Source organism: Notothenia rossii, assembly GCF_949606895.1.
Source record: "Notothenia rossii genome assembly, chromosome: 4".
In the NCBI taxonomy this organism is placed as follows: domain Eukaryota; kingdom Metazoa; phylum Chordata; class Actinopteri; order Perciformes; family Nototheniidae; genus Notothenia; species Notothenia rossii.
Window position 1 is genome coordinate 5,017,659 of NC_136902.1, and position 25,000 is coordinate 5,042,658.

At 40.9% G+C, this 25,000-nt stretch overlaps 1 protein-coding gene across 5 annotated transcripts in view; it reads right to left on the reverse strand.

Moving 5' to 3' along the window:
- Positions 1-22,728, reverse strand: part of kcnd1 (potassium voltage-gated channel, Shal-related subfamily, member 1) — a 114,288-nt gene extending 91,560 nt beyond the window's left edge. The window contains exons 1-3 of one of the 5 annotated variants that reach the window (XM_079676902.1): positions 22,565-22,727; positions 17,244-17,338; positions 16,336-16,380 (exon numbers count right to left, since the gene is read on the reverse strand). Coding sequence is in view for 1 of the 5 variants with exons in the window: in XM_079676905.1 (XP_079533031.1) it covers positions 17,244-17,261 (18 nt within the window). In the remaining 4 variants the exon portion in view is untranslated. Of the gene's footprint in view, positions 958-16,335; positions 16,381-17,243; positions 18,541-22,564 lie in introns of those variants that run through there. The other 4 variants (XM_079676905.1, XM_079676903.1, XM_079676906.1 and 1 more) reach the window with 4 other exon arrangements.
- Positions 22,729-25,000: the final 2,272 nt, after the last annotated feature.

Here is a 25,000-nt window from a genome sequence, read left to right on the forward strand (position 1 = left end):
GTCAAAAAGGTTGCAGACCCCTGCTTTAGGGGCTCCGTAAGAACGTCTGTACTGCCGCTGTTTCTTTTCTCTGGCTTACGTTTGTTGCTTCAGTTCATTCATACATCGTGATGTGTGAGACAAAAAAAAAAGCAATTTCGTTAACTAATTATTAACAATATTAAATGAAACATGTTTTGATGTTTTCATTTGAAATATGTTTTCATTTTAGATTAACTGTTTTCCAGTGTGAACACAGAGGTTTGGTTTGCAGCTCGTGAAGGAGGTCAAGTTTCATCTGTTCCCTTAGACACGTGAGAGAAACACACCAGCTGAAACATTTAGTGAGACAAAACACACACACACACACACACACACACACACACACACACACACACACACACACACACACACACACACACACACACACACACACACACACACACACACACACACACACACACACACACACACACACACACACACACACAGCTGGACTCTGGAGCTACAGACTTTAACATTTAAACAGCAAACTTATTGCTTTCAACTAGCCTAATACAGTTATGGGACATTTGTTGACATAATACATTTTAAATAGAGTCAGCTTTTCCATTTTTCAGTGCATCTTCAGTAAATCTCATTTTGTTATACTTTATGTTATGTGTACAAACAACAGCCTCATTTGTCCAAAAACATAGTAACATAAGTCACAAAGTGAGCATGCTCAGCGATTTGCTACCAACATTAATCTGAAAAACAATATTCTCCAGGAAAAAGAAAGATTTCATCCGCATTAGTGAGGAGATGCACAAGATATACACACACTCTCTCACACACACACACACACACACACACACACACACACACACACACACACACACACACACACACACACACACACACACACACACACACACACACACACACACACACACACACACACACACACCCACACACACACATACACATACACACACAAACACACACATACACACGGAGAGACACACACATGGAGACGGACACACACACACACACACACAAACACACACATACACACGGAGAGACACACACATGGAGACGGACACACACACACACACACACACACACACACACACACACACACACACACACACACACACACACACACACACACACGGAGAGACACACATGGAGACGGACACACACACACACACTTCAGTTCCAGTTATTTGTGAATCATGAATGCAAAGAAACGGTGGTCAGCTGTCCGACTGTCACACACACACACACACACACACACACACACACACACACACACACACACACACACACACACACACACACACACACACACACACACACACACACACACACACACACACGGGACAGCTGGACAGTGTATACATTTTTTATGTTTTTGAAACATCTTCAGTTCTTCATGAATAAATCCTTAAAGGGTGTTTTCCCTAAATAAGACACATTGGGTAGGAACCCCCTCATTTAATCATTGTTGCAACTCATTTAATTTAATTGATTTTATGCTTTTATGTGTTTTTTTACGTACTGTAAATGCTTGCCGTTACTGTTTAGTACCATGTAAAGTTCCTTTATGTAGAGCACTGAAAATGCATTTTATATTCAGAATTAGAATCAGGTTTATTGCCAAGTAGGTTAACAAGGAATTTGCTTCGGTGTATACTTGTGTTTACACAAATACATAAAGAGGATTAGGTTGTAAAAGAAAAAAGAAGAAAATATAGAAATATTGGTCATAAAATAATAATAAAAAAATATATATATATTTGAAAAAATGTTAAAAGAAAAGCAATGTAAACATTTTATAAAATGAATCACTTAAAATTCTATAATAATAATAAAAAACATTTAAATAAGTGCAGTTTATCAGAATTGAAAGAGCTGTTTAGATAAAAGTTATAGTTATGGTAATTTCTCTAAATATGTTTTATTATTTTTGTGTTATTCTGCATTTAATCGTCCACTTTTTTTTAGATATATTTCTCTCTTTTTGTGCCTTTTATTGATTTGATTCTTGTTTAAACACAACTAGGTAATCACTGTTTCCTCGCCTCTCCTGCAGGCGTCGTTGTTGTGTTTTCTCTTTGCTTTTCATTGCGTTTTTCTGTCTGTTTTATGTCCTTTTGCCTCAAACTGCTTCCACGCAGACTTTTTGGTGCAGAAACAAAGATGAGCAACAGTACGTGTGTGTGTGTGTGTGTGTGTGTGTGTGTGTGTGTGTGTGTGTGTGTGTGTGTGTGTGTGTGTGTGTGTGTGTGTGTGTGTGTGTGTGTGTGTGTGTTAGGGGTTTCACCAACTAATCGACTAGTCGACTACCTTTACCACTAGTCGGCGCTGTAGGCCCTAGTCGACTAGTCGTGAAAAAATGGAGGTAAACGAGGTGCTGCAAAATGCTCCAAAACACGTCCGACATTCTTATGTATGGCAGTACTTCAACGAAGATGTAACCAACTCCACAGTGAAGTGTCAGTTGTGTACAGCTGTACTGAAGTACAAATGCATCTGCTATGCGCAACCATCTGAAGATGAGACACCCGCTGCCGACAGCTAGCACTAGCAGTAATGCTAGCACCAGTGAGCAACGGACCGGCGTCAGCAATGAACAGAGGCAAACGAACAGCAAGAAAACACGGGTCAACAGTGATGCGGATGATGAGCTACGGGATTACTGCCAGCGGCACCGCATATCCCCACAATGGATAATCCACTGGAGTGGTGGGCAGAAAACGTGCACCGCTTCCCCCGCTTTCGAGGAGCTACCTGGCTATTCCAGCCACAAGCACCCCGAGTGAGAGGGTTTTTTCCCTGGCAGGCAACACTGTCACCCGAAAGCGGTCAAGCCTCCTTCCCTCACATGTCGATGCGTTGGTGTTCAAACCAAACCAAAAATATGGAAAGGTGGACGCTATCATGGAGGACAGCGAATAAAGTGTTGCGCACTGGATTTACGTGGCATTTATGTAAACAAGAGTTTTTTGCTGTCGATTTTGGTGAGTCCAGTTACTGTTTGTTATTTACTCAGCCATGTAACACAAATTAAAATGCAGTGTTTAATGTTACTGTATGAGTTCCAATATAAAATACAGTTGTACACCTCTCTTTGTGTGTCTTTATTATGACGTAACGACTAGTCGACTACTATTTTGAAAAATGTGTCGACTAGTAAATATTGGTAGTTGTGAAACCCCTAGTGTGTGTGTGTGTCTGTGTGTGTGGGTGCACGTGCATGTGTGTGTGTGTTACTGTCCTGAGTGTTGATTACCTGCTGTACACACAGAAGATGATGCAACACTGACACCTGAACACAAATGCCTTGCAGGAAGAAAGGCAACCCAACAGACGAAGTGTTTCAGAGAAACCGTCAGCAGGAACACTGCATTCATAGTTAATGGGGCGTGACATGAAAAACACGTGTATGTTCCTTTAAAAGAACATTTCATTTATTTAGTATTCCCCACCTATAGGACAGCTTCTATAAAAAGAAGAATTAAAAGACATGAAGCGAGGGTTCACTGCAGTAAAAGTACCAGAACCTACACTGAAAATACTAAAGTAAAAAAACCTAGTGAAATACAAGGAAACATGTATTATCAGAAAAAGAAATGTACTCATAAGTGAAATGTTACTAATATATTATTGTTTCTACATTAATATTAATGCTGCTTTTTGGTGCATTTGACTGCTGTAGATGTGTTTACCTTCCCATAGAGAGGCGAAGTCCCTCCCCTTCCAGTGGATCTCCATGGGACCTTATTTTGGAAAAATTATGTATTGAAGTCAATGGAGAGAGAAAAGTTATCTTTCGATCCCGTTTGAATTGTGCCACGAATTACACATGTGATGTTTGGCAATTTAAAAGATAATTTTGCAAGTGTAAAAAAAAACGTGTTGCCGTAAAACTTTGAAGTAAGGCTTTTTTTGTGTGAAACCGCTCAATGAACTACATCTCTGGTCTCGCGGAACAACACACGTCACCAAGATGGCCGTCACTACAGTCTTGTCAAAAAAGGGATTGATTACCCTCACTATCACCACAATGAAACACGTCCAGAAGAATGTCCTGCAAAGCTGCCTGCCTTCCTTCGATTCTCCCTGAACTGCCTGATCTTTTTAATGTTCAATGTTAACCATTTGTGCAGATAGCGTGAAGTAGAAAAGATCGCAGATGCTAATGTAGCGTTAGCGTTAGCATGTCTCCCCCGGGCTTAAATGGTGTATTATAGAATGATCACACCGGTGTGACAGTACTCTTCAAAGGGTTCACGAAATATGACTACTACTCTTACTGTTTAACATTTTGGGTTACTTAATGTTACTTCAAGTTAAGGCTAATAAAAATGACAAGGCTAAGGCTGTAATGCTAACTAACGTGCTCACTTACGCAACTCTGGGATTTGTAGTCTTTCTAGTTGCGTATTTTTCATAGTCTTATATTTCAACAGTTTTACGACAAACTGTGACTTTTTTGACATGGAAGTGATTTTTTAAGATTGACAAACATCACATGTGTAATTCGTGGCACAATTCAAACGGGATCGAAAGATACGTTTTCTCTCTCCATTGACTTCAATGCATAATTTTTTCAGAAATAAGGTCCCATGGGTCGGAAGTAGATGGGCGGGACTTCACCTCTCTATATTTGTAGCGATGCATCCTATTAGATAAGATCATCGTCATGTTTTTAGCTTCCCAATTTTTTTCATAATTATTCAGGTATTATTTACATATTTAGAGACGGTAGTTACATAATTGTTTTAACATATTTCACATATTTTTCAGACGATTATCACAATTTTTTTCGGAAAGTCTTGACATTTGGTTTTTTATTTGGTCAATTATAAAGATTATTTAAAAAAACATTTGAAGGGCTTTTTGGACTTTATTCACTTATTCTGAATGTAAAAAAGCTGAAGGAAAGTACTATAAACTTGTTAAACATACCTCCACCATTAAGCAAAGTTAAAAAATATCCTGACTTTTAGTCTTTGATTTGAGTCAAACTGCAAACAAATCTAAATACTACATTTCCCATAATGCAACTGAACAATCCGGATTTACTGTGACTCCACAGATAATTTCTCAGGAACAATATTTGTTTCGAAAAGTAACGCATTTACGCCAAGAAACCAGATGTGATCAACGTAAAGAAATCAAACATTTGTCAGGTCTGAAATGTTTTAAATGATTACCACTCATAAAATATATTTTGCATTTTTAATGTGCTGTTTCAGATATTTCTTCTCTCTTGTAACTAATCAAATGTACTCCCAAAACATAATATGAGTTAAACTGGGTTTATTATAAAGAAATAACTTTAAAAATATAATTGAACAGCCTCCTCTCTTTCTTTCTTTGTCGTCTTTTTTCCCCACTTGTGGTAAAGATTGAGCTGTAATTCTGTTGACTACTTTGTACGCTATTGGAAAGAGGGGAAACAAACACACACACACACACACACACACACACACACACACACACACACACACACACACACACACACACACACACACACACACACACACACACACACACACACACACACCTTTTAGACTCTACTTTAAAGAGTCCTCTCCTGCTGATGTTCAGGTGTATATCAGTATGTAGTGTCTCTACTTTAAAGAGTCCTCTCCTGTTGATGTTCAGGTGTATATAAGTATGTAGTGTCTCTACTTTAAAGAGTGCTCTCCTGCTGATGTTCAGGTGTATATCAGTATGTAGTGTATATACTTTAATGAGTCCTCTCCTGCTGATGTTCAGGTGTATATCAGTATGTAGTGTCTCTACTTTAAAGAGTCCTCTCCTGCTGATGTTCAGGTGTATATCAGTATGTAGTGTCTCTACTTTAAAGAGTGCTCTCCTGCTGATGTTCAGGTGTATATCAGTATGTAGTGTATATACTTTAATGAGTCCTCTCCTGCTGATGTTCAGGTGTATATCAGTATGTAGTGTCTCTACTTTAAAGAGTCCTCTCCTGCTGATGTTCAGGTGTATATCAGTATGTAGTATCTCCACTTTAAAGAGTCCTCTCCTGCTGATGTTCAGGTGTATATCAGTATGTAGTGTCTCTATTTTAAAGAGTGCTCTCCTGCTGATGTTCAGGTGTATTTCAGTATGTAGTGTCTCTACTTTAAAGAGTCCTCTCCTGCTGATGTTCAGGTGTATATCAGTATGTAGTGTCTCTACTTTAAAGAGTCCTCTCCTGCTGATGTTCAGGTGTATATCAGTATGTAGTGTCTCTACTTTAAAGAGTCCTCTCCTGCTGATGTTCAGGTGTATATCAGTATGTAGTGTCTCTACTTTAAAGAGTCCTCTCCTGCTGATGTTCAGGTGTATATCAGTATGTAGTGTCTCTATTTTAAAGAGTGCTCTCCTGCTGATGTTCAGGTGTATATCAGTATGTAGCGTTTCTACTTTAAAGAGTCCTCTCCTGCTGATGTTCAGGTGTATATCAGTATGTAGTGTCTCTACTTTAAAGAGTCCTCTCCTGCTGATGTTCAGGTGTATATCAGTATGTAGTGTCTCTACTTTAAAGAGTCCTCTCCTGCTGATGTTCAGGTGTATATCAGTATGTAGTGTCTCTACTTTAAAGAGTCCTCTCCTGCTGATGTTCAGGTGAATATCAGTATGTAGTATCTCTACTTTAAAGAGTCCTCTCCTGCTGATGTTCAGGTGTATATCAGTATGTAGTGTCTCTAATTTAAAGAGTCCTCTCCTGCTGATGTTCAGGTGTATATCAGTATGTAGTATCTCTACTTTAAAGAGTCCTCTCCTGCTGATGTTCTGGTGTATATCAGTATGTAGTGTCTCTACTTTAAAGAGTCCTCTCCTGCTGATGTTCAGGTGTATATCAGTATGTAGTGTCTCTACTTTAAAGAGTTCTCTCCTGCTGATGTTCAGGTGTATATCAGTATGTAGTGTATCTACTTTAATGAGTTCTCTCCTGCTGATGTCCAGGTGTATATCAGTATGTAGTGTCTCTACTTTAAAGAGTCCTCTCCTGCTGATGTTCAGGTGTATATCAGTATGTAGTATCTCCACTTTAAAGAGTCCTCTCCTGCTGATGTTCAGGTGTATATCAGTATGTAGTGTCTCTAATTTAAAGAGTCCTCTCCTGCTGATGTTCAGGTGTATTTCAGTATGTAGTGTCTCTACTTTAAAGAGTCCTCTCCTGCTGATGTTCAGGTGTATATCAGTATGTAGTGTCTCTACTTTAAAGAGTCCTCTCCTGCTGATGTTCAGGTGTATATCAGTATGTAGTGTCTCTACTTTAAAGAGTCCTCTCCTGCTGATGTTCAGGTGTATATCAGTATGTAGTGTCTCTACTTTAAAGAGTCCTCTCCTGCTGATGTTCAGGTGTATATCAGTATGTAGTGTCTCTACTTTAAAGAGTCCTCTCCTGCTGATGTTCAGGTGTATATCAGTATGTAGTGTCTCTACTTTAAAGAGTCCTCTCCTGCTGATGTTCAGGTGTATATCAGTATGTAGTGTCTCTACTTTAAAGAGTCCTCTCCTGCTGATGTTCAGGTGTATATCAGTATGTAGTGTCTCTACTTTAAAGAGTCCTCTCCTGCTGATGTTCAGGTGTATATCAGTATGTAGTGTCTCTACTTTAAAGAGTCCTCTCCTGCTGATGTTCAGGTGTATATCAGTATGTAGTGTCTCTACTTTAAAGAGTCCTCTCCTGCTGATGTCCAGGTGTATATCAGTATGTAGGGTCCCTACTTTAAAGAGTCCTCTCCTGCTGATGTCCAGGTGTATATCAGTATGTAGTGTCTCTACTTTAAAGAGTTCTCTCCTGCTGATGTCCAGGTGTATATCAGTATGTAGGGTCCCTACTTTAAAGAGTCCTCTCCTGCTGATGTCCAGGTGTATATCAGTATGTAGTGTCTCTACTTTAAAGAGTCCTCTCCTGCTGATGTTCAGGTGTATATCAGTATGTAGTGTCTCTACTTTAAAGAGTTCTCTCCTGCTGATGTTCAGGTGTATATCAGTATTTATCCCATCTACCTCCAGTCATCATATCCAGCTGAGTTTGAGCTCATCAAAAGTCTACTTCTCATTGGATACAGAATTTGCCTTTTTCTTCATCCCATCAACATCCTACTCTACTTCCTGCTTCAAGTCAAGAGAGTGTCTTTGAGTATTTAAGCTTTCTGCAGAGATACTCCAGCACCGTAGAGGCACAGAGCACGAGTTGGAAAAGGCTGAATGAAGAGTGATTGTGTTGTTTGCTCTCTCTCAGGTTTTTGGGGGCTTTGGGTAACTTTTGTAAAATGAAGCAAACATGTCTATATCATCATTTCTATTACACTCCGCCTTAGAAAAGTAGATTGCATGAATGGATCTCATTCCTGAAGACCTTTTGCATTTCTCAGAGATCTACACAGAATGAAATATAATGGGTTTTAATTTCCTTCAAAGGCGTTTCAGGAGGAAAGAAGAGAAGAAGTGGAGGGAGGGTCAGAGGAAAGGCTTTTTGTGGACGTATTGATCGTAAGAGGAGACACACTTTGACTCTGTGTGTGTGTGTGTGTGTGTGTGTGTGTGTGTGTGTGCGTGTGTGTGTGTGTGTGTGTGTGTGTGTGTGTGTGTGTGTGTGTGTGTGTGTGTGTGTGTGTGTGTGTGTGTGTGTGTGTGTGTGTGTGTGTGTGTGTGTGTGTGTGTGTGTGTGTCTATATATAGGCGGCAGTGCCGAGTGGACTGAAATTTCCCAGACAAACAGGGAACTCCCAGAACGTCCTGAGAGTTCATCGGGAGGAGAGGCGAGTCAAACGACAAGTTAACTGACCGGTCACACTGACCTTCACCAGCAGACGAACAAGTACTACGACTTTATTTAACTATAAGTATTAATACCAGAGTGTAGAAATACTCTGTTACAAGTTAAAGTCCTGCATGTGAAACCTTAGCAATCATTTCGTCAAAAAAAATAGCTTGGAAAAAGTTATTTCTGTCAAAAAGTGAATCTAAATTAAAAACTGGAATAATTTCCACTGTCTTAAAACCAGAGGGGGAAAACACAAGATGTGTAACAACACTTACGGCCCGTCCACACAGCAGCGTTAACAAATCTTCCAACGCTTCTCTGCCCACTCACTTTGAATGGGGTGACGTCACGTTGCCTCGCTTTTCGCCGAACTGCATTGTGGGAAGCAAAGCGGAGATTTCCAGGATTTTCAGGATTCAAAAGTTGAGCAATGTTCAACTTTTTAAGCTGAGGTGGAAGCGTCAGCCAATCAAATCCTGTTTATGCAAATCTGACAGTTCAAGCGCTAGCCAATCAAACCGCGTGCAAGCTGGGAGAGACATTCATTTTCTATATTCCTAACAAAATGGAGGAGAAATTAGTTATTGCTGTAGCAAATCACCCGGTTCTTTATGACCAGTCCCTATTAACTTACCGGGATACAAACCAGAGGAACCAGGCATGGAGGGAGGTGGCAGAGACAGTGGGTGAAACTGGTAGGTTTTCGCCTGTTTGGAGAGTTTATATCCAGTTTACTTCGTTTTAACATTGCTATTGCTTTGTATGTCGGGGGCGGGAGATTCATGTGATTGGTTGTTGGTCGCGTTGCTCGCAAAAAATCCCCAAGCTTCAGATACTCCCACCTCCAAGATTTTTTTAACGTGGCTGTGTGGACGTACCGTTAGAAATCAGAATCAGGTTTATTACCAGGTAGGCTGACACATACGAGGAATTTGACTTGGTGTAGCAAAGTACAACAACAATTAAAAACACAGATAGAAAACTATTTTAAGTAAACTATAATGACACTAAAAAATATAGTAAAATATAGCAGTATTTAACATTGAAAATGGTTGAAACCGTAGACATATGATTAGTCTTATTGATCCCCAAAGAGGAAATGCGGGTGTTGCAGCAGCACAAAGAAAAGAGATGTATAGTATGAGGAATTAGAATAAATTAGTATACACAACTAAAAGTAGAATAGATGTCCTAAAACCTATTTTTCTATAATTTTTTCCATTATTAGATTTCTACTATTTCAATGTTTTACTTGTGTTATTACTAGCTGCAACTAGACAGACAGCAACACCACTATTGTGCAATAATCACTGTTATATACAGTTTACCAATATACTCGCATTATTTGTTTAGAATGTATTATTGTTTATTCCTTGCAGCCGTTTCAACACCTTTATATGTTCACTTAATTTTATAATAATGTGTTTATTAACGTGTGCTTGCCTCTACATTTAAAATGCTAACCTAAAGTCTGGCAGTGGCTCAGTCAGTAGGGGCTTGTGAGCCGTAGGGTCGCCGGTTCAAGTCCCCGACCAGACCTAAAAAAATATGGAGTGTGGACTTCTACTTGGAGAGGTCCAAGTTCACCTCCTGCCCTGACGTGGTGCCCTTGAGCAAGGCAGTGGATAGTGCCCTTCCCCCCTCACTCCCATTGCTGTACAATAGCTGCCCACTGCTCCTAGTACTAGACTCCTGGTACGAGGATGGGTTAAAAGCAGAGAACACATGTCACTGTGTGTGCTGTGTGCTCTGCATGTGTGACCATTAAATGATATATATTATATTACTGGATTATAATTATTGACGTGTTCACAAAATAGTTTGTTCTCTGAGCTCGGTGAAGCCGTTCAAGGTGAATTAAATGACATTTATTTTGGCTTCAGCTACTATCCAAAGGGACTTAATAAAAGTGCAACAGCTTGAGCCTCCTTTATCAAACCACCACACGTCAGGATGATATTCTGGTGTTTGTTTGCATGTATAAAGCCATCAGAAAAACGCCTAATTTATTCTTTTAGAGAGATTCCATCCTTCTTCACAGCTTCTGCAGGCATTTCATTCTCCTCCTAACATAGTGGAGTCACTTCCTGTCGTCGCTCATAAGTTTAAAACTCATCTCGTGAACAAACACAACAACGTTTCCCTGTTGGATCACAATCTCCATCTCCAATATCTTCCTCTTCCTCCCTGTCTGGTCCGAAGCCTCCGGAGAGGAAAAGTAATAAACTCACTGACTGGGTGGATATAATAATATATAATGTAAGGATGATGTATGAAGGGAAGTTTATTTAACTCTGGACAGCAGGGTTTGAAATCACACCTACATCATGGGCTTTTTATTAACGGCAGCATTATTTTATTTTTAGTGTGCAGCGAGAAAAACAAAAGTCCTTGAGTTTCACCGGGGTGATAATCTGGAAACCTTCATTTCAATGATTCCACTTTAAGAGTTGTAGGTAGGTAGGTAGGTAGGTAGGTAGGTAGGTAGGTAGGTAGGTAGGTAGGTAGGTAGGTAGGTAGGTAGGTAGGTAGGTAGGTAGGTGGGTAGGTGGGTAAGTGGGTAGGTAGGTGGGTAGGTAGGTCGGTAGGTAGGTGGGTAGGTGGGTAGGTGGGTGGGTAGGTAGATATGTAGGTAGGTAGGTAGGTAGGTGGGTAGGTAGGTGGGTGGGTAGGTAGGTAGGTAGGTAGGTGGGTAGGTAGGTGTAGGTAGGTAGGTAGGTAGGTAGGTAGGTAGGTGGGTAGGTAGGTAGGTGGGTAGATAGGTAGGTAGGTAGGTGGGTAGATAGGTAGGTAGGTAGGTGGGTAGGTGGGTAGGTAGGTAGGTAGGTAGGTGGGTAGGTAGGTAGGTGGGTAGGTAGGTAGGTGGGTAGGTAGGTGGGTAGGTAGGTAGGTAGGTAGGTAGGTAGGTAGGTAGGTAGGTAGGTAGGTAGGTAGGTGGGTAGATAGGTAGGTAGGTAGGTGGGTAGATGGGTAGGTGGGTAGGTGGGTAGGTAGGTAGGTAGGTAGGTAGGTGGGTAGGTAGGTAGGTAGGTAGGTGGGTAGGTAGGTAGGTAGGTAGGTGGGTAGGTAGGTAGGTAGGTGGGTAGGTAGGTAGGTAGATGGGTAGGTGGGTAGGTAGGTAGGTAGGTAGGTAGGTAGGTAGGTAGGTAGGTAGGTAGGTAGGTAGGTAGGGGAGATGATTTTGTTACAAAGGCAGCAGTGTGTTCAGACGTTAAAATACAAATACTTAGAAAGTGTGAAATATTATATCAAATATAAGCAATAGGAAATATTATATAGAACATTTCTCAAATTAGCCAACAGACGCTGCAGAGGGAGTTTCTCTCCCCCTCCCCCCTGCCTGAAACGCCTCCATTGGACTCCTTTGTTTACTTCCTGAACGTAGTGACATCACTATGGAACACTCACCCTTCTATTGGCTAGCGCTCCAACATAGGCTAAGGGGTGGGACATCCCTAAGCAGTTGACCAATCACAACAGAGCCGGCCAGCTAACCAGTCAGAGCAGACTGGGCTCTGGTTTCAGACAGAGGGTGAAAACCAATGTGCAGAATGAATTAAATTAAAGCAAATTACTCACATTGCCAAGTTTGAATCCAACGTCTTCCAGTAATTCTGTCGATGCTTTAGCTTCGGGTCGAAAAGTTGTCGGACTTTAAGCCAATATTTCATGTTATAATGACAATAAAAAACCCTCTGATTTCTCTCAGCAGTGTGTCATGCATTTCTTCATCAGACCACCACACTTGTATTTGTTTCACCCCCCCCCAAAATTTAAGTAAATACTAACTTAAACTCTAAATATATAATAATCAATGACACCGCTAGGTATAACCAATCAGAGGATATATATTATTTGCTATTAATCTCGGATATGTCCTTGTTTTTGATCTGCAGTGGATTTAAGGCCCTTTAAACCCTGAAACTGGTGCTCGCTCGGCGTGAAGCCAGCAGGTAAGTGTTTGTTTCGTGTCAAATTTACAAGATTCCCCCCCCTCCATGAATGATTCATGCTGAGGTGTAAATTGTTCAGCTTAGCGCTGCTCTGCCACACCTGAGTGCTGCTTCACATCCAGAGCACTCAGGTGTTATTAAGGTCTGACAAAACACTTCATGTCTTCAAGGGGCGGAAGCTACATTTAGATATGTCTATATGATCAAGGAAATAACAAAATGATCAAATCGGATATTGTGCTCCCCCCTAATAACTGTGAATAGAAAATAACGTTTGAAATAGCTGTATTATTATGGCATTTATTATTAAAGAAAAATACCTTATATTTAGATGATGTGTTAGCCTAGCTTAGCATACAAACAAGTGGACTTTGTTTAGGTTTGTAACATAATGTGGAAACTTAATATATGCTAAAGTCTCTATGCAGATGACACGCAACAAAAAACTGCTAAACGAAAAATTAATACACATTATTACAGCTGATTAAACATAAATGATACTTGTAGTAGATAAATACTTAAGTGCATCCACATAAAGAGTATATTCTCTTAAGTGTTTTTCTGTCACTCAGGAAACTGATACACATCTATTTAAAGATTTATTTAAAATCTATTAAGTTAATTATTAATTATTATTTAATTGTAATTAATTAATTAATAATTAAGTTAAATGTTGTATTTAATTATTACATATTATTACTATTTATTAAGTTCTATTAATTATATTTTAAGATCTATTTAAAGCCTGTCACCTGATGAGTTTTAATGAGTTTATTTGTAATTAAATGTGCTTAATATGAGATGTTCTCTCCTTCACAGCCAACACAACACTGTTACAGAACGACATAAAGTATTCTAGTTATTTTTGCTTGCTTGTTTGTAATTTCGGCTTGCTTTTTTATTGAAGCTATCATGTAAAAGTTGGCGAAAGTAGGTAGGTAGGTAGGTAGGTAGGTAGGTAGGTAGGTAGGTAGGTAGGTAAGTAGGTAGGTAAGTAGGTAGGTAGGTTGGTAGGTAGGTAGATAGGTTGGTTGGTAGGTAGGTAGGAGGTAGGTAGGTAGGTTGGTAGGTAGGTAGGTAGGTAGGTAGGTAGGTAGGTAGGTAGGTAGGTTGGTAGGTAGGTAGGTAGGTTGGTTGGTAGGTAGGTAGGTAGGTAGGTAGGTAGGTAGGTAGGTAGGTAGGTAGGTAGGTAAGTAGGTAGGTAGGTTGGTAGGTAGGTAGATAGGTTGGTTGGTAGGTAGGTAGGAGGTAGGTAGGTAGGTAGGTAGGTAGGTAGGTAGGTAGGTAGGTAGGTAGGTAGATATGTAGGTAGGTAGGTAGGTAGGTAGGTAGGTAGGTGGGTAGGTAGGTAGGTAGGTAGGTTGGTAGGTAGGTAGGTAGGTAGGTAGGTAGGTAGGTAGGTAGGTAGGTTGGTAGGTAGGTAGATAGGTTGGTTGGTAGGTAGGTAGGTAGGTAGGTAGGTAGGTAGGAGGTAGGTAGGCAGGCAGGTAGGTAGGAGGTAGGTAGGTAGGTAGGTAGGTAGGTAGGTAGGTAGGTAGGTAGGTAGGTAGGTAGGCAGGTAGGTAGGAGGTAGGTAGGTAGGTAGGTAGGTAGGTAGGTAGGTAGGTAGGTAGGCAGGCAGGTAGGTAGGAGGTAGGTAGGTAGGTAGGTAGGTAGGTAGGTAGGTAGGTATACTTTATTGATCCCAATTTGGAAGATGATTTCGTTTATATTAAAAGTTGGTGAAATGACTGCCAGTTAAGCAGATTGGTTGTTTATTCCAAGGTAGATGGCTTTTTCTGGGAAGCAACTTAATCCCGGTCTGCAGTAAGATCTTTGAGGATGCATGCTGCAGGTCTGCTTTTAATGCGTCTCTTAAATGGTTTTAGTGAGATGTCACACACTGAAGTTGCAGCTATTGTTACAGACAATGTTTTAATTCAATTCTATATTTCAAGCTTGCAAATAAAAAGGACTTTCCTGAGTGTTGAAAAGTAATAAGTAAGGTCCTAAAAAACACAATATGTGTTATCTTATCTTATTTGCAAAAGTGATCTTGTATAGATTATGCAAATAAGCTTCATATCTTATGCGTAGAAGTTGAAGAATAAATCAACTTTCAGGGGTTTGTGTGCTCTGAAGAATGAGTCATATCTGAAAAGATGATATAGAGACAAAACATGTGTCCTGATACCATTAAAACTGTAAACTCTGTGTGTGTGTGTGTGTGTGTGTGTGTGTGTGTGTGTGTGTGTGTGTGTGTGTGTGTGTGTGTGTGTGTGTGCGTGTGTGTCCTAGCATTACTATACTTGTGGGGACCTAAATCTGTTTACACAGTCACGTGTGGGGACCCGCCTCCCTTATGGGGACATAATGGAATCATTAATTTTAGGGTGAAGACTTGGTTAGGGTTAGGCATGTGTTGGTTATGGTTAGGATAAGTCTCCAGGAAATGCATGTAAATCAATGCAATGTCCCCTGAAGTGATGTATACATGGTGTGTGTGTGTGTGTGTGTGTGTGTGTGTGTGTGTGTGTGTGTGTGTGTGTGTGTGTGTGTGTGTGTGTGTGTGTGTGTGTGTGTGTGTGTGTGTGTGTGTGTGTGTGTGTGTGTGTGTGTGTGTGTGTGTGTGTGTGTGTGTGTGTGTGCATCGCTCTCACAGAGACAGAGAGTTTTAGCTAAGGGCGGCGCAGTGACCCACGGTTTATAATGTAACACTCGTGCATGATAGATGAGACACTCGCACAGAATGAGCCAAGTTCAGACACAAAGTTGTGGATGTAAAAGCTGAAAGAGGGTGAGAGTGAAGAGGGGGGAGAAAGAGAGAGGGGGGGAGGTAAGAAGATATGGATTTATAGAGGGAGGAAATGGACTGGGAGAAAGGGGAAACACAGTAAGTGGATGAAGAGTAGAAGGAGTTTTAGAACAGTGTTTAAAAGCAGGAAGGGCAGGTGAGGGAATATATTTAACTATATGTATATGTTTATATGTTTCTGAATTTAAGGAGGAGGAGGAAGTGAAGATGGAAGAGAAAAGAAGAAGAGGGGTTTGACTATTTGTGGGTTTATGTATTTAAAAGCAGGAGGAAATGAAAATGGGGTGAGAAAAAAATGTTTGTATGTATTTATTTAGGAGAAGGCTAGAGTGGAGGAAAGAGGAAAGGATATGAGGTGAGGAAAGGAGGAAGAAAAGGAGTTTGATGAAACAGTCCCCACATCATACATGTTGGGCTTTACATGAAGACACAAGCAGGTGATGACGCTTGCAGCTGAACCGATGCAGACGTAGAAATGTAAAACTAATTCTGAAACCTTAAAACAGACAAGGTGTCACGGAGGAGGCGATCTCTGGGCTCGTAGATCTCGGCCTCCGTTACGGGTTGTTCAGCTTTTTGTTGTTGAAAAGTGTTCCCCTTTCCCCATGTCTGTCGCTGATTGTGTCCACCTGGTGCCTGTGTTGTCTCCTCCCCCCTCACCTGTGTCCTGTTGGGTTGATTGGGTTGGGCATTTAGGCTCTGGGGTTTTGCTGTTAGCAAGGGAGTGTGTGTGAGATCCTGGAGGCTGCAGGCTGTGCCCACGTGAACAGCAGCAGCAGCAGGATTGAGGCTGTGTGTATTGTGTTCATGATTTAATAAATGCCCACACCGGGTTATATTTGGGACGTGCTGCCTCTGCCTCCTTGCTTGGTCTGGGCCGGTCAGCGTCACACAAAGATACAGGAAAAAACACACTCGTACACACACACACACACACACACACACACACACACACACACACACACACACACACACACACACACACACACACACACACACACAGCAAAATAGGTGAGTGTGCAGTCAGACAGATGAACATCTACACACAGCTCACACACACACACAAATGAAGGTCAGCAGGTGGTCAAGTTAGATTAAAGAGAACTAGCTAGCACTTCTTTCTCATGCAATACACACACACACACACACACACACACACACACACACACACACACATTAACAGATGCTTCACTCACTCGTGTTCTGAAAGTCTTGCTGTGCAGAACCACGAGTCCCACAGCTCTTTCCTTTACCCCGTTACCCAGAATGCATCAGTGTGAAAGAGGCATCAGTTGTAATGTTTCACACAATATCTCAGCTGTTCTTCTTTGTGTCCTGTGTCTTATTTCCTTGTCAGTTTTTATCATATATAGATTCTTTTTTGACATGAAGCGTTACATTTTCATCTGCTTGTCTGTGTGTGTGTATTTGTGTGTTTCTTTTTAAACTATAACAGTATACTTTTAGTCAATTAACCTGGTTTAATCATCAGATTATATTGAGTGGGGTTTCAGTCGAACTAGCTAAAATACCACTTCTCCAGAGCCTTTTCGTTGGCATTGTTCACTTTAATTTAAAATAGTCAGTTTGTCTGTTTGAGCTCATCACGGTGGTCGAACGTTTTGAGCATCTTTGATTCAGTTAATTCCCTGTTTTAAAGTTTATTTGTCTGACTTTACTTCACATAAACCCACAAAACCACTGTCACTTGTACCATCTTCTGTGTGTCGGGTACCTTTTCTCTTTGCTCCATGAGTCCGTGTGTCCGTCTCCTTTCCTCATGTTTGCTCTTGTATCTGCATGGTGTTGTTCATCACTTCATCTTCAGCTCTACAGAACACAAACAGCAGAGAAACAGAAGATCAACTGGAGGACTGATCTGCAGTAAATCTACTTTCATCAACCGTGAAAGAAAGAACTCGATCCTGTGTTTTAAGTCACATGTTTACCTTAAAGTAAATGCATTTTCTTCTTTAAGCTGCCATGAAAAAGGTCTGGTAGCAGCTAAAGAAAAAGTGCTTCCTTCACGCATCTATTCTGAAACTATAATTAAATCCATCGACTGTTCAACAAGACGTCTTAAAATAACTCTGCATAACCAGCGTTTATATGTGCAATGCATGTGTTAACGTATACATGCATCAATAAGTAAGTAGGGCTGCTCGATGATGACAAAAACTAGGGATGTCCCGATCACCTTTTTTTGCTCCCGATCCGATTCCGATCATTTGATTTTGACAATTTGCCGATACCGATTTTTCCCGATCCGATCTTTATGCAATGCATTAAGAGAAAAAAAAGCATTCAATTTGTCCCTTAAGGTTATTTTTTTATTTAAATTGGATATTCTATCCAACATGGATATAGCTTCTTTCTTTCACAGCAGCATTGGATCAGTTCAGTTGTGCAGCATTGGATCAAAACAAAAATAAAGCTTTCAGTACTCGTTAGCTTACTGCTACAATTAGACACTGCGCCCACTCTGTTGCCAGATTTGAGAGAAATAAGCAGGTCTATGAAAACAAGCCCCAAAGAAGCAACACATACATGATGTTGTGTAATTTGAAACCAAGACTAAGGCCTCAGGATGACTTTAAGACTTGAACATGGTCATTTTTGTTTTGTAACATTGAATACCATTTTTTTTAAAAAAGGATTTCAAAAATCAAAAACAAAAAAAGAAATCCCGATCCCCGATTTTTTTTCTCCCGATTCCGATATTTTGAAAATCACGTGATCGGCTCCGATCCCCAATCACGTGATCGGATCGGGACATCTCTAGCAAAAATCATAATCTCGATTATTTGGGTCAATACTTGATATCACGATTATTAAAAACGATTATTAATTTACTTTGAAAACATCCATTTATAGGAAAAAAATGGAACAGTATGTTTTTAAGAGTTGATTACCCTGAACTTTAAGTAGAATTCAACTGAAGAAATATTCAAAAATCAAATCAAGCTGTTGTGTCTGTGTCCTCTGTGTTCCTGTACACTTCATTAAGTCCATTAGAACCTGTGTGACAGAGTCATCAGTTCAAGTCATAATAAGGAGTCAGTGTGAACATGAACCAGACGGAAACTAAAATAAAAACAAAGGTTGATTTGTTTCTCAAAGGAACCGAACCCTAGGCGTGAAACAGCGTATGGAAATGGAGAATAAAGACAAAAGTAAAGAAATCTCATATTTAATTTGAAAGATAAGGTCAAAAAAAGTGCGTAACTGCAAGCTGGATTCTGCGTTTCCATTCCAATTGAATTTGATGATAAGTTTATAAATTAATGAAATATTATTCGAAAGATTTCTGCTTTTTCTTTGCAGGATATTAATTTAACCGTCCTAACTCCTTAAGTTGACATGAAGGCTTTGATATGTATACATAATACAATAATTAACAATAGCACATGTTGGCTTGTTGTGTGTAGTTATGAAATATGGGTAATCATTTTTGGTTTCAAATTATGTAAAATTGCATAATTTTTGTATTAATTATAATTTATTTAGCAGTTTTTGAAATAATCAAGGATTTACAAGAGAAAATGTAAACAAACTAAACTCAATGTATACACAACATGCAATAAAATGGATAAGAAAAAACAAACAAAAGCAAAAAAGACTGGGGAAAAAAAGCACAAACATTTTTAAATGTTCATGAGATAAAAACTCCCCTTTAAAGATAATGAAGTCGCCATCAGAAGGGACTCTGGTGCCTGAAGGACAAGAAGTAAAACACAGGTTAAACCAAACGTTATTTGTAATTATTAAACGTTAAATGTGAGAATAAAAAGATGGAACATAACTAGTAGGAAAGAGCGTCTTCTGACGATTCATTGGACGTCTGACATGTCGGGTCACGTGGCTACGGCCCGGAGAAAGTGACGCGAGAAGACGTTTAGTTTTAACACATTGAAGGTGATTTCGGGGTGTGATGGAGTTCGGAGATGAACGATGACGTCATGAAACAGGGCTCCCTCATCGCCCGGGAAACCAGGGGGGGGGTTGCCACGGAGATCCACGCATCTCTGACGGAGACGGAGAGAGTGAGGTGGACGTCGGGTTACAGAGTTAAAAAATTCACGAGTTTTCATCTGCTGCGGCACGCTAAATATAGACCCAGGGTGTGTGCGTGTGTGTGTGTGTGTGTGTGTGTGTGTGTGTGTGTGTGTGTGTGTGTGTGTGTGTGTGTGTGTGTGTGTGTGTGTGTGTGTGTGTGTGCTATTGTTCTAGCAACATGTCTGACAACACGCCTCATAAGTAAGCATGCCTTAATGTCTTTTCTTCCTGGAGGACAGTGAACACATCACAACAGAGGACAGTAGACGCATTAAAAGACATAACGACATCACGCTCGGACATTAAACGCACCACTAATTGAGGTCAGTAAACACATTTCAGACAAGGACAGTAAACGCATCACCACAGAGAACATTAAACACATAACCAAGGGACAAAGGAAAAGCATAAAAAAACAGTGGAGGCATCAAAGCGGGACAGTGAACACATCACAAGGGACGACAGTCAACACTTTTTTAAGAATCAAATCGGGCATAACTGGAGCAAAACAGTTTCCCCTGGCGAAGCCTTTACTGTTTCTTGTGATGTTAAAGTGACAATCCTTAACATGTCAGTCCTGGTTTAATGCTTAACACTCGGGACAGAAAACAAACGGTTGTTGCTTTGAGTCAGGAATAATTGGCTTTCTCCATCAATTTGTGATAAACTGTTATCTGATTTTTGAACACAGCACGAGTCTGTAAACATTGAAAGTAATCACAGAGGAGGACAGTGAACGCATCACAGAGGAGGACATTGAATGCATCACAGAGGAGGACAGTGAACGCATCACAGAGGAGGACATTGAATGCATCACAGAGGAGGACAGTGAACGCATCACAGAGGTGGACAGTGAACGCATCACAGAGGAGGACAGTGAATGCATCACAGAGGAGGACAGTGAACGCATCACAGAGGTGAACAGTGAACGCATCACAGAGGAGGACAGTGAACGCATCACAGAGGAGGACATTGAATGCATCACAGAGGAGGACAGTGAACACATCACAGAGGTGGACAGTGAACGCATCACAGAGGAGGACAGGGAATGCATCACAGAGGAGGACAGTGAACGTATCCCAGAGGAGGACAGTGAACGCATCACAGAGGAGGACAGTGAATGCATCACAGAGGAGGACAGTGAACACATCACAGAGGTGGACAGTGAACGTATCCCAGAGGAGGACAGTGAATGCATCACAGAGGAGGACAGTGAACACATCACAGAGGTGGACAGTGAACGCATCACAGAGGAGGACAGTGAACGCATCACAGAGGAGGACAGTGAACGCATCACAGAGGAGGACAGTGAACGCATCACAGAGGAGGACAGTGAACGCATCACAGAGGAGGACAGTGAACGCATCACAGAGGAGGACAGTGAACACATCACAGAGGAGGACATTGAATGCATCACAGAGGAGGACAGTGAACGCATCCCAGAGGAGGACAGTGAACGCATCACAGAGGAGGACATTGAACGCATCACAGAGGAGGACAGTGAACGCATCACAGAGGAGGACAGTGAACACATTACAGAGGAGGACAGTGAACGCCCTATTAGGTTGTTTTGTTGTATAAAGCCGAAAAGTGTGGGCTCAGGTCAACTTTTCACTGCCTTAAACAGACTTAACACACACACACACACACACACACACACACACACACACACTCATTCTCACTTAGAGTGCAGTGTGGGCCCCCAGAGGCCCCAGTGTATTGATTGGACGGTGTGTGTGTGTGTGTCTGTGTCTGTGCGTGTGTGTGTGCGTGTGCGTGTGCGTGTGCGTGTGCGTGTGTGTGTAATGAGAGCCCCGCTGCATTTGTTTATAGCTTCAGAGTGGGAGGAGATGTGGCACTGCGGCAAGAAACACACACACACATTAATACACACACAACGAAACAAACACATGTATAGGTCCCATCAAAGATGTCCATGTCTTTATATAGATACACACACACACACACACACACACACACACACACACACACACACACACACACACACACACACACACACACACACACACACACACACACACACACACACACACACACACACACACACACACACACACACACACTAGGAGTCTGTAATGAAGAAGAAACAGCTTTAGGTCTGATTACAGCCTCACTCTTATAATCATTCTTTCTTTGAGTAATTTGTTCATTTATTTCCATCTTTATTCCATTACTTTGTTCTTCTAGTTCTTTCTCTGTGTTTCTGTTTTTTATTCAATCCGTTTCAGGCTCTTTTTAATCATGATGCTGTTGGTCCTGTTCAGTTAATCCACCACTTGGTTCCAGACTGAAACATGTGTGATGGATTGTGTATAGTTAAATATTCGTGTTACCCTGAGGATCCATCGTTATTCTAATGTGTTCAAATACCTGCAGATACATGTGCATTCCCACCAGACTCAGCTGTAGAAGTGTTTTCTACAAATTGGTGCTTAAACCTTTAACAATGTATTCGATTTTCGTGAAACACAAAGGCAAAAGTGAAGCATGGTCAAAGGAAGAACCGATTACATTTTGAAGTTTCCACGAATCCCAGTTTGAATCCACGCATCATTTCTACTTCCTTTAACGTTCCTAACAGAGCCTTGGCGTGCCCTTCGTGTTACTTTACAGAACAGGTGAGTGTGTGTTGTTGCCTCTATTGTTGAGTGTGTGTTCAGACATAAGAGCCAGACTGACCTGACTACCAGGTCACATGACCCTGCTCTCCGTCTACCCCCCCCCCCCCTCTCTCTTTGCTATGTGATCTGATTGGTTTTAATGAGGTTCATCCGTGCAGTGGGATCCAGTTCCCCCCCTGCTGACTCTATGGACTCTAACTGTTACCTTTTCTGATAAAAATGTGTTTTATTGTAACATGTAAAAAATATACACATACATATTTATGTAATAGTCTTAATTTGACGGGTCAACTGATTTTTCTTGGTGTTTTTCCATGCTATAACTGAGTGAAAACCCGATCTGAATGGGATGTTGTACCTTGATAACCATCCCTGGTCAGTTTCCATCCGGTCAGCAGGTCAGCGGAAACAGGCTGTACATTTTCCACTGCTGCAGACAGAAAGTGGAGAGAGAGTTCAAACCAGGCTCGGTTCTACGGGGGTGCATGAGGGTGCATTGCACCCTCACTTGAGTCGTTATCATGGTCGTTATGCACCCTCATTTGAAAAATTAAAAGTGAAAAAAAAAGAAAAGTGAAAAAAAAGAAAAGTGAAAAATATGACATGTACAATAACAATAATAATAATAATAATAGTAGTAATAAGAAGAAGAAGAAGAAGAAGAAGAAGAAGAAGAAGAAGAAGAAGAAGAAGAAGAAGAAGAAGAAGAAGAAGAATATAGTTGAAATAAAATCAATTGTAATTGTGGTTAAATAACATTGTCTGCTGCATTTATTTGGTCAATTTAAACGGTAAGTAACGTTATTATGTCAGGTGCGCGTGACGTGTGCCGCTGCGCGTTCATCATCTGCAAGGTGCTTACACAGCAGTCAGTGATGGAACTCTGAAAATGGTTAAAACAACCAGCCCTAATCGCCAGCAGTAACACTGCATCTACTGCAGGTAATAACAGTTCAGATCATGGGGACATTAAGTTACCCGCGGCCACTGTCATGGACACTAACGCCCGCCTCGCCCACGGAGGCGGAGCAGCCGCAGCCGTCTTCGTTTCCCCAAACACCGCCACCCCTCAGCGGCCCGCAAGTGCCAGAGGACCTGGTCCTCTGCGAGGGGTAAGGCACTCATTTTGCAGTTCATGGTTTCAAAACAGAGATTGGCTGGAATATTCATGTAAAAAAGATGCCATCTTCTGCTATGCATGTAGACATTTCGGTTCAAGTCAGTCAGATGCCTTCACCACAACTGGCTACAACAACTGGCGCCATGCTCTTATAGGCTACGTGATAAGGGACTGCGAAGGCATGAATCAAGCACAGAGCACATAGATCTCTTAATGTTGCTCTCAAAGTGCACCAGATTGATGCTTTTAACTTCAATATTAAAAAAAAAATCTTCCCGGGGGAGCATGCTCCCGGACCCCCCTAGAGGAGGTGAGGACCCCCCCTAGAGGGTGTTAGGTCCACTCAACAAAAATAGCACTTTACCACTACACCCTCTCTAATCTCAGATGCACCCTGAGTCATTTTGTTCTGGAACCGGGCCTGGTTTAAACACTTACAAATACATCTGTGGGAAGTATTATGTGTGTGCATCTCACAAAAACACATTCAAGTAAAGAATACAAGACCAGGGATCCTGTAAGAGCTAAACTGCTGACTCATGTCCAGCTTTTGAGACTCTTTCCTACACCACTCTATGACTAACATGAGATTCAGGATTATAAGCGTTTTCCTTATCTTTAAACTGGCAACAAGCACTTTTCACAGTTTTATAAATGATAATTGTCGAGTCAAATGATCATATAATCATTTAAAACATATAGTCTTAGACTCTGATTGCCTTTTACACTGTTACATTGTGTTTTTAGTCACGTATGTGTTTAACAGAGGAAAAAGGAAGTGTAGGAAGTGGTTAAGGACGAGGGGGTTTTATGGTTTAATGGTGGGGATGTTTAGATGATATCTAAAGGAATTTAAGGGTGGGACCAGTTGGCTTTTCTCTCTTCTATAGAGTGAGACTGTGAGCTGTGTTCAGGGTACAGAGCTTCTCTATCCTCTGAGGAGGAAGTAGCTCTGTTCCTGCATTTGAGATTGATTTCACTTCTATATTAACTTTCTTTATGACTAAATATAACAAAAGACAAACTTTGGCCATTAATCATTTATCAGTTTCTCTTAAGAATTTCCTCCACAATAATCAGCTAAATGATGAGCTAATACATTGAATGTGAAGTACTACAGCAGTCCTGTTTCCATGTATGTATCTCTGCTGCATCACTACAGCAGACAGCTGGCTCCTGAACGCCACACGCTGCTGCCTAATGAATGTTTAGTCAAACAAAACGCCCGAGGCTCCCAGCTGACGTCTGACAGCCGACACGAGCTGAATCTGAGCCAAGCCTCCGAAAGACTGATATGCAGGTAGATAAGGACGACAGGTAGACTGATGGACAGACGCACAACATAATAAAGCGTTGGCCCTGAACGCCTCGCAGACAGATCTACAGCTGAGCCGACACACAGGACGCAGTCAGGCTCGTTTAATGACAACAAGATTACTGGGTCATTTAGTGAGGATGGAAACCAACATATTTAGAGCTTTTAATGCAATATAAGTACTAATGACACATTGTGAATACTCCACTACAATAAAGGTCATGGATTCAACACTGTATTTAAGTAAAGGTAGTATTTAGTATGTGTCCTATAAAAGTGAAAAGTATGAATTGTGCAGTAAAATAAAGTACTTAAAGTAGGGTACTGATTGTGTTGTAAGTTATCGAAGTATCTAAGTT